Raw genomic sequence first — 10,544 nt, 5'->3', positions numbered from 1 at the left:
AGAAAAGGTAAAATGAAGGGCAAACTCGTCATAAAAAAAATCATATCAAATCGGACCAAAATCGCAACAAAATCAAAACTTTGGACTTGTGGTGCTAGTCCAAACATTTTTGGACCAAAGTGACAATTTTAAACAAACCACGGAGACCATTTGTGCAGTTTAGCCTTTTCCTGGCAACTTATGACTTGGAAAGAAAAGTTTCTTTACACGTGACAGAATTTGATTGCGGCAGTACAAAGTGATTGGTACCACCCTGCGTGAATATATATATATATATATATATATATATATATATATATATATATATATATATATATATATATATATATTTATTTATTTTTTCTTCTTTCCTCCGTACCAACATGTTGAAGACCAAGAGACGACCTGAATCACCGGTGACTACCTTTTACTTTTTTCTTAAACGGCAAAGATTTTATAAGCACAATACATAGCAAGATTTTAGTTTCTTACTTCAAACAAGGAAAGTATCGCGATCCTCCCACACAGAACATGGACCGACATTCTCGCCGTCGAAACCACGGCGGCAGTAGTCGCAATGTAAACTCTACGTCGCAAACGATTGCGATGATCGACGGTGCTGTAGTGAAAGCTCACTCTGATCTTCTTCCTGCCGGCGAAAACATATCTGCATGGAGAGTCTCACAGTCGGCGTTGGTGACACTGAAAGCCGTTTCCTTCGAATCCTTGGGGTTTCATATGCAAAATGTTCCCTCACTATATCGCCTGATGATCACTGAAGCAAAGGTAAAGTTTCTAATGGTCGCCTTTTTTAAAAGTTTTTTATGCCTGCAACCGAGATTAAAATAACTATGCAGCACAAATAATAGCTAGAAGATGTTGATCTGTTAATTTCGTTCAAGTTTTATTGTAATTAATGACTACAAGAATTTTGTATATAAATTTCATTAAAAAAGATGAGTGTAGGATAGTTGCTGAAACTATATCTGAGTGATATCAACATGTATAACGTACAATTTTACTTCAAGATAGTTGCTGAAAATATTCAGTGGACATTGATTTCCTAGGTGAACTCTTTCATACATTGCTTTGTTGGGATCCAAAATACATATGAGTGATTAACCTTTGTAACATTTAGTTATACTTCAAGATTTGTAAACATTATAAAGTAACAGATCCAGGATCTTTGATGAGCTAATGTTCATAACAAGTTATTGTTGCTAGAAAGTTGGGAAAAAAATCACGCAAGAATCATCTACGGATCAGAGGTCTTTGCATAATATGTTGCTATATGTAATTATGTAAGTTCATATTATGATTTTCAGTTGATATTGATGTTGTAGGTCAACTCTTTTATACATTGTTTTGTTGGGGTCCAAAAGATCACATCACTACATGATTTGGAGACAGCAATTTGTGAGAGTGAGGGAATTAGTAGCTTTGAAGAACTTGAACTGGGACCCATGTTAAAGCATCCACTGGTGATGCATTATTTTTCTGTAGGATCTGATGTCACAGAGATATTCAAGATTACAAGTGAACAAATCGTTGGTTACCTCAATATTCTCCTTCATAAAAGGAGAAAGATCACGGTTGATGACTTATTGGATTATATAGCCAAGAGAAAGAATGAAAGCCGTGAAAATCTTTGTGTACGAATACAAAGTCTGGGGTATGTATTGTATGATTCCATGCTTAATTAGACTTTCATAAAAGTATCCATGCATTTGAAGTTGTGTATTTACTGTTTTTGTCTGTTGATGCACGCTTACAGTATGCACATTGGCAATATCATGCGTGGAAGGCGATCTGAGTTCACCTTGCTAAAGAAGTGTTCTGATGGAATAGATATTGAATCAAAACTTGATGACAATGATGATAATAATGGAGAGGCTACCAATTATGAGGAAAATGATAAAAATGATAACATACAGGATTCTGGCATTTCTTCATTTCCAACTGAAATGGATCGTAGTGTGCTTTCTTCTCATGACAAAAAAGGGTGCAATGGTGATGGTGTTTCATTTGAAGGGAAACAAGGACCTGAAAATAATTTTTGCACAGCATATGTAGTTCATAGAATACCCAAACATTGGATGCTTGGGATTGAGCTTAAACAAGAGTTTCGAAGTGCTGATGTGGAAACAGGATTCATAGATGATAATGCAGTTGATGGGTATACATGGATGTTCATTAAGATCTGGAAGGACACTTGTGAAAAAGAGAATGTAAATGAGGTATGTTGATGTTTGTTACCACATTGCATTATGTTTGAGTTTATTAAGATGTGTAATCAGACGTGCAGTTTGACAATGTAGTGCTGACTGGTATCTTTTGCTTGTAGGTATTTGGCAAGATGATTGACTTTTATAATGGTCCAATGAAGCCAAAGAAGAAAATGAAAGCTCTAAATAAAGTTAGGGCACCTCCATATGTTGAATTGCTAAATGTTGCTGTAAGTTACCTAGCTACACCATTCTCATACAACTATTTGATGTGATGGCTGTGTTATCCTAAGTTTCTTTTATATAAACACGACCTTTATCATATATTTTTTTGTGTGTATTGTGTTTTGTTACAGATTGCATCTATGAAGTTTGGTTTGTGGGATCGTATGAGTTCCACCCCTCAAGCAAATACAAACTCCAGCACAACTGCATTTGATGTTGAGCCAGCTGAAAAGGGTAAGTTAAATGCTTTTTTTTTTCTGTTTACTTCTCAATTGCACAATTTTCGGGTAATAGCAATGTACTTTGCCTTTTTTTACTGATCAGGGAATTATGCATTAAATTTTACCCATAATTGAAATGTGCTACCGATTTTCTACCGAATGCAACAATTTTTTACTGGAAAATAAATTTTGCATGAAGTATATGTAGTTCTTGCTACACCCAAGAAATGGATAGTTGGGATCAAGTTTAAACTAGACTTTCAAAGTGGTGGTGTGGAAACGATTTTTATAGATGATAATGATTTCTTTTAATCTTAATTATAGATGATAATGCACTTAATGAGCATACAATGCTGTTCATTAAGATCTGTAGAGGCGCCTGTGAAAAAGAGAATGTAGTTGAGGTATGTGGATGCTCTCTATCATATTTGCATTTTGTTCGAGTTTATTAAGATTTTGTTATAAATGTGCAAAAGTGACATCAAACCATCTATGGAGAAAACCAAGTGTCAATAGTCATTGAATTTGGCTTATGGTACACTAGTTCTGTGTTCTAACTGCTATCTTTTGCTTGTAGTCATTTGGCAAGATGCTTGACTTTTATCATGGTCAAATGAACTCAAAGAGGAAAACTAAAGCTTTAAATAGTATGGCATCATCGTATCCGTATGTCGGATTGCTAAATGTTGCTGTAAGTTAACTAGGCTGTTTTCATAGGATCATTCGACATCATTCCCATGATACCCTAAATACAAGCACTATCTTTATCTGCATATTGTGGGATAATTATAAGCTGTGTTTGGCAACTATGTGGGGACTATGTTTAAGTTTCTTTATTTTGTTGCAGATTGCATCTATAAAGTTTGGTTTGTGGGATCGTATCTATTCTACCTCTCAAGCAAACAGTAAAGAGGGGCCATCAAATGCAAATTTGGGGACATGTGCACTTGATGGGAACACGGATGTTGATCCAGATGAAAAAGATGTTTTGGAGGGTAGTGTCTGTAAGTTACAAGCTTGTTTTTAGTATTAGTTTCCTAATATTATTATCCATTAAAAACTGGCTTTGTCTTACAAATTTTCATCCACTTCGTGTCTCAAAGGGGTGTATGGATGTACTTTTAATTGAAGTGATTATTAGAACTTGAAGTCACAATTTAAGGATTTGGTAAAAGTGATCATAATTATGTTCTTTCTAAATTAAGGGTCAAAATAATCAGGTAACAACTCCTTGTAAGAAAACTAAATATTGAGTTAAATGTGTAATCATGTACCTATCCCTAGCTTTAATAAACTGATTATGATTCTTCACGTTGATGTTCTTTCTTATATTCACTTTCCAGGCATTGCTCTTGAAGATGTTCTGAAGTATATCAAGGCATATTTTGTGTTCCCAGATCATGATCTAGACAAAGTAAGTTCTTATCCGAAGAAACAGTTGATCTTTCTAAGGGAGATCTGCAAACTAGAACGATGTTTAACTCAAAAGTTTTCCATCAAAGACTTTGAGATCCTTGGATTTGGACACATTTTCACTTTCTTAATGGATCACATTTCACTACTACCAACCACATGGCAAAATTGCTTCTTGATCACTGACAAAGATGAAAAGCCTTCAGTTAAAGTTTTCATGAGCCAACCTTATCTTCTTGAACTTTTATCTGAAGCTGCTAATAGCTTACAAGAAAATGAAACCTTAAGCACATTGATGGTTTCCAAGTTATTAAGAATGCAATACCCTTCTGCTGGTCTTACATTACTAGAAGATGATTTCACAGCAGATGTTTTGACTACTATGAGCAAGAATGGTCATAATGTGAGCTCAAATGTTGTGTTGTTTTCTTCAACTTTATCTACTTTTTGGGAAGATAAGGGTTTCTCAGCTTCCCATGTTGGCACGAAGGATACAGTTGAAGTTTTACTTAGGGCTCCAATGTTTGTAGATTTAGCCACATGGTCACACTGGGACATTAAGTATGCACCTTCTTTAGGTCCTCTTGTGGGTTGGTTGTTAAGTGAAGTAACCACCAAGGAGTTGCTTTGTTTATTGACTAGAGATGGGAAAGTTATACGAATTGATCATTCAGCTACTGTGGATTCATTCTTTGAAGCTTTCCTCCTTGGATCTGCTTTTGAAACTGCCCTAAAGCTGCTATCTTTGATTTGTTTATATGGTGGTGAACGAAATGCACCCCTTCCTCTTCTAAAACGATATGCAAAGAATGCATTTGAAGTCATTTCGGACAAAAATGACCCTAAAAAAGGCGCAAGGTTTTTCCTTGACTGTGTGGGGTTACTACCTAAAGAGTTCCAAAGTTTTGCAGCCGAGTTGTTGGTTTCTGCATTTCGTTCAACCATCAAAGATGCTCATCATGTGATCTTAAGTGAATGCAAATGTAAAGAGGATCATCTGATGATCCATGAGCTTGGATTACTTCTAGGCATAGTGGAATGGCTTGATGATTACTGTACATGTTCTTTTGAATCCAAAGAATCATCAAAGAGATTAGGTTCAGAAGATGAAGTTATTATTACGCCCCTTGAAATCAAACAGGCTACTGATGATTGTAAAAGAGATAAGATGAAGATTGATAGAGTGCAAAGTGGTGATGGGAGTTTCATACGGCCTATGTCAGACTCTGAGAGAGAGAATGATGCAGCTAATATTATCGAGTCCATTAGAATCCAAGAATTTGGTCTGGACCCAAAAATTTCAAGCTCAGAAAGTAGCATTTTGAAAAAGCAACACGCTCGCTTAGGAAGAGCACTTCATTGCCTATCACAAGAATTATATTCTCAAGACTCCCATTTTCTCTTAGAGCTTGTAAGTTTCCAGCTTTATATATCCACCACAACAAACTACTTTATTCTTTACGTTTTCCACATATTTACACACTTAAAATTTTATTTTGTAGATTCAGAATGCTGATGATAATGTCTACCCAAGAAACGTGGAGCCAACTTTGACATTCATTCTTGAGGATAAAAGTATTGTTGTCATGAATAATGAGAATGGTTTTTCTGGTGAGAACATCAGAGCACTTTGTGATGTTGGAAATTCTACCAAGAAGGCATCTAATGCTGGTTATATTGGCAAGAAAGGAATCGGATTCAAATCAGTATTTCGGGTAATGTCAAATGTCATGCTTCTTGATTAAAAACTTTTTCTGAACAAAATTTTCTCTTTTTGAGTAAAAAACCAAAGTCTTCAACTTCCTAGTGTCTGACAAATTCTTATTGCCCTCATTTTATCTTTGTTCATGTTTTTAACTGATTCGGGCTCAAGTCCTTTCATCATCTATAATTTTCTGAGACCATTACTTTGATGATTATGCAGGTTACTGATGCTCCAGAAATTCATTCTAATGGATTCCATATTAAGTTTGACATAACCGAGGGTCAAATTGGTTTTGTTTTGCCAACAATCGTGCCTCCTTGTGATATTGAGTTGTTTACAAACCTCGTTTCATTTGATACTACTGATCAAGTGAATATACACCAATGGAATACATGCATTGTGCTTCCCTTTAAGTCAAGCCTAACAGAAACTTCTGATTTTGATAACATCACATCAATGTTTTCCGATCTTCATCCATCTCTATTGCTCTTTCTTCATCGTCTACAATGTATCAAATTCAGAAACATGCTTACTGATTCATATATCACCATGAGGAAAGAAATCGTTGGAAATGGACTAATCAATGTTTCCCATGGGAACAAAACATTGACTTGGTTTGTAGAATCCCAGACATTGCATGCTAATGGAATCCGAGATGATGCCAAAACTACCGAAATCTCGATTGCTTTTCCACTGGAAGAATCAGAAGATGGTAATTACATTCCAAAGATGGATCAACAGTATGTTTTTGCGTTTCTTCCTCTTCGAACATATGGTTTCAAGTTTATTCTCCAAGCTGATTTTATCCTTCCATCTTCGAGAGAAGAAGTTGATGGAGACAGTCCATGGAATCAGTGGCTGCTATCAGAGTTTCCAAGCTTGTTTGTGAACTCTGAGAGATCTTTCTGCAACATTCCTGGTTTTCATGATTGTCTTGGAAAGGGTGTTTCTGCCTTTTTGAGCTATGTTCCCCTTGTTGGAGAAGTGCATGGTTTTTTTGCTTCACTTCCAAGAATGATCATATCAAAGTTATGCACGTCTAACTGTCTTCTTCTAGAAGGGGACAATGACAATTGGGTCCCACCATGTAGGGTTCTAAGAAACTGGAATGAAGAGGCCCGAGAACTTATGCCTGATAGCATGATTCAGAAGCATCTTGGCCTCGGGTACTTGAATAAAGATATAGTTATATCCGATTCACTCGCAAGGGCATTGGGGATCGAGAACTATGGACCTAAAATCTTGGTTCAAATGTTATCTTCTTTATGCCTTACGAAAGAAGGTCTAAGATCAATGGGGTTTAGTTGGCTATCATCTTGGCTTAATTCTTTCCATGAAATGTCCCTTCTTGGAGTTAGCTCTGATATCATGAATACCCTCAGAAGAACACCCTTCATTCCTCTTTTAAACGATTGTTTTAGTTCCATTGATGAGGGTATGATTTGGATGAATTTGGAGAAAACATCTGATAGATTGTTTGCTGATCTTCGAGTTGTTAATCCTGCACTTTTTGATTGTTCAAACACCGGGAACTTAACTCAAATTCTTTCTAAAGTTGGCGTCCAAAAGCTGTCTGCACATCAAGTAGTAAAATCACACGTCTTGCCAGCTATTTGTGACAAGAAGAATACAGTGAATAAAGATCTCATGACAGAATACTTATCGTCTATCATGGTTCACCTACAATCTTGCTGCTCAGATTGTCGTATGGAAAGGGAGCAAATAATTTCAGAGGTCTATAATAAGGCTTATATTTTGACAAATCATGGATTTGTTCTACCTTCTGAGGTGCCAATCCATTTCAATAATGATTTTGGAAATCATATTGATACGCGTAGGTTGACCAATGGCATTGATGTAAAATGGTACGAGGTTGATCAAATTTATTTGAAGTATCCAGTGGATAGTTCTATACTCAACTGGAGGAAATTTTTAAATGAACTACAAGTCACTGATTTTGTGCAAATCGTTCGAGTTGAGAAGACTGTTTCTGGATCAACAATTAGTGATTGGGAGTCTCCAGAGTTGGTTGATTTGCTGGCGAAAATTTCGGAGAGTGGTGATTGTAAAAAATGCAAACATTTATTGGAGATTCTTGATACGATATGGGATGATTATTTTGGTGATAAGGTTTTAGGTCTTTGCAATATGGATGGAGAAAGCAAGTCTTTTAGGTCTGCAGTTGTTACTGCTCTTAACAATGTTCCGTGGGTGGTTTCTAGCATGGATGAAGGGCTTTATTGTCCTAAAGATTTGTTTCATAATTGTGAGGCTGTGAGGTCGATTTTGGGTGATAACGCCCCTTATGCTGTCTCAAAGGTCAATTTGCTTACTCTATCAAACTTTTTGCTTCTTGATTGAAACCTTTTTGTTTAACTTACAACTTGTTGCATTCTTTGTATGCAACAGATTCAAAGTGAGAAGCTGATTACCAGCATTGGTTTTAAGGTTACTGTTACTCTTCATGACGCCTTATCTGTTCTTGAAGTCTGGAAAAGATCAGCCACATCTATGAAAGCGAGGTATGTTATTCTATATGGTAACTTACTTTTAGTCCTTTATCATCCATCCTTTTTAACAGATTAACGCTTTTCTTATCAGCATACCACAGATGTCCAGGTTTTACTCGTTCATATGGAATGAATTGGGTTCTTCAAATCAGAATAGCATGGTGAACTTAGGCAGTGATGAAGCGTTTATATTTGTTCCTTTTTCTTCTGATTCTTCAAGTGAAATTGTGCCTGGTGTGCTGTTATCCCCTCATGAGGTGTATTGGCATGATGGTTTTATCAATCCTCAGATCAAATTGAGTAAAATGTTAAGCAGCTTATATCCAACACTTCATGACTTTTTTGTTAACCAATGTGGCGTAAAGGAGAACCCTCCACTTTTAGATTACATTGCACTCTTACGTCATTTATCAACTGTAGATACTCCAACAAAGGCTGCTAAAAAGGTAAAAGTTAATCATGTGTTATTGTTTGACACAATGAATTGTCTAAAAACATCGATTTCTACAGGTTTTTGATGTTTTTGTGATGTGGGGCGATGGGATAAAATCTGGGCTACTGAGTTTGGAGGATGTTGAGATGTTAAAAAAGAATCTTGAAGAAAAGGATACAAAGGTGCTTCCCACCTCAAACGATAATTGGGTTTCATTACATCCATCATTTGGGCTAGTTTGTTGGTGTGATGATGAGAATCTTGCTAATGAATTTGAGGACATAAATAATATTGATTTTATTCGTATGTGTGAGCTCACTGATGAAGAAAAAGAAATGCTTCAAATGAAAGTTTCTGTTCTCATGAAAATGCTAGGAATCCCTTCTCTTTCAGAGGTTCTCTCTCCTTGTGTCATTTTTTTTTAGTTTTATAATTATATACATTATCTCTTGTAACTAAGCCAGTTATTATTATCAACTGCAGGTTGTTACTCGTGAAGCAGTATATTATGGACCAGTTGACAATAGCTATGAGACTTCTTTGCTGAAATGGGTTCTTCCATATGCTCAACGTTACATATGTAACATGTATCCTGAAAGATATCTCCAACTGAAGCTGTCTGGATTTGAAAAACTTAATCGACTGCAAATTATTGTTGTAGAAAAGCTATTCTATAAGAACGTTATAAAAAGATCAAAGTTGGCGTCCAAGAAGAGACATGATAGTAGCTGTCTCTTTCAGGATGCGATCTTGTATGCAACGCCTGATTCGGATTCTCATTTGATATTCATGGAGCTTTCTCATTTTCTGATGAACGGGAATCCGGAATTGCACTTGGCAAATTTCCTTCACATGATCACAACCATGACTGAATCAGGTTCCACTGAACAACAAATAGAAACTTTTGTGTTGAATAGCCAGAAGGTGCCAAAACTCCCAGATGACGAACCAGTATGGTCAATTCAACCGACAGAATGGAATCTGGAGACATTCTCCACAACACGTGTCGCAAAAAGAATCAACAACCCCACCACACCATCTTCTCAAAGCAACAGAAACTGGCCACCGGCCACCTGGAAAACCGCCCCCAAATTCAATTTGAATGATCTCAAGATCAAAGATGTTGCTAAGCAAATTGAAAATTCGAACCATAAGGATGATGGTGGAACCGGAGGTGGTGACTGTGTTGATGGGGAACCTGATTTGGTTGACCTAGATCCTCCGGCGAGTTTTAGCGAAAGGGATCAGCTTTCACATGGGACAACGAATGTTCAGCAGGCGGCTGTTACAGGGAGACGTGGGGAGGAAGTGGCGTTCAAGTACTACATGAGGGAAGCGGGTAAGAATGTAGTGAAATGGGTGAATGAAGGTGGTGAGACTGGGCTTCCGTATGATATTGAAGTTTGTGATGAGGAAAACCGGAAGGAATATATCGAAGTCAAAACAACTGATTCTGCAAATAAGGACTGGTTTGAGATATCGGTTAGAGAGTGGCAGTTTGCAGTTGAAGAAGGTGAATGTTTTAGCATAGCAAGGGTTGTTTTGTCTGGTGGTGATAAAACAGGTCGAGTTACTGTGTTCAAGAATCCGGCGAGGCTTTGCCGACTTGGCCACCTGAAACTGGCTGTTTTGATGTCGAAGCAGCACAAGGAAGAGTTTGATACGGTGAACTAGTTGGAGTGATGGTTTCATCTCTTTCTATCTTTTATCAACCATATTATTGTAAATTATCTCTAGATTTCTTTCTGTTTAAACAAAAACTATTTTAATATTATATTGATATGGAAATCAAACGGGCAACAAGCTGTGTCGCTTCCCTTTCTGGTTATTTTA

The 10,544-nt window shown here is 36.7% G+C and overlaps 1 protein-coding gene across 1 annotated transcript; it reads left to right on the top strand.

Annotated features, from left to right (window-relative positions):
- Positions 1–378: 378 nt before the first annotated feature.
- LOC145120569 (protein NO VEIN-like) lies at positions 379–10,544 on the top strand. Its single transcript, XM_079056376.1, has 15 exons — positions 379–765; positions 1,323–1,651; positions 1,754–2,216; positions 2,324–2,434; positions 2,561–2,663; positions 2,975–3,054; positions 3,228–3,341; positions 3,498–3,654; positions 3,994–5,474; positions 5,566–5,778; positions 5,988–8,087; positions 8,178–8,290; positions 8,370–8,724; positions 8,789–9,106; positions 9,195–10,544. The coding sequence occupies exons 1-15, from the start codon at positions 511–513 to the stop codon at positions 10,383–10,385; spliced, it is 7,383 nt and encodes a 2,460-aa protein (XP_078912502.1). The 5' UTR covers positions 379–510; the 3' UTR covers positions 10,386–10,544.

Source organism: Lactuca virosa, chromosome 6 (assembly GCF_052849685.1).
Source record: "Lactuca virosa cultivar CGN04683 chromosome 6, Lactuca_virosa_CGN04683_v6, whole genome shotgun sequence".
Classification (NCBI taxonomy): Eukaryota; Viridiplantae; Streptophyta; class Magnoliopsida; order Asterales; family Asteraceae; genus Lactuca; species Lactuca virosa.
This window is presented reverse-complemented; position numbering and strand designations above follow the sequence as displayed.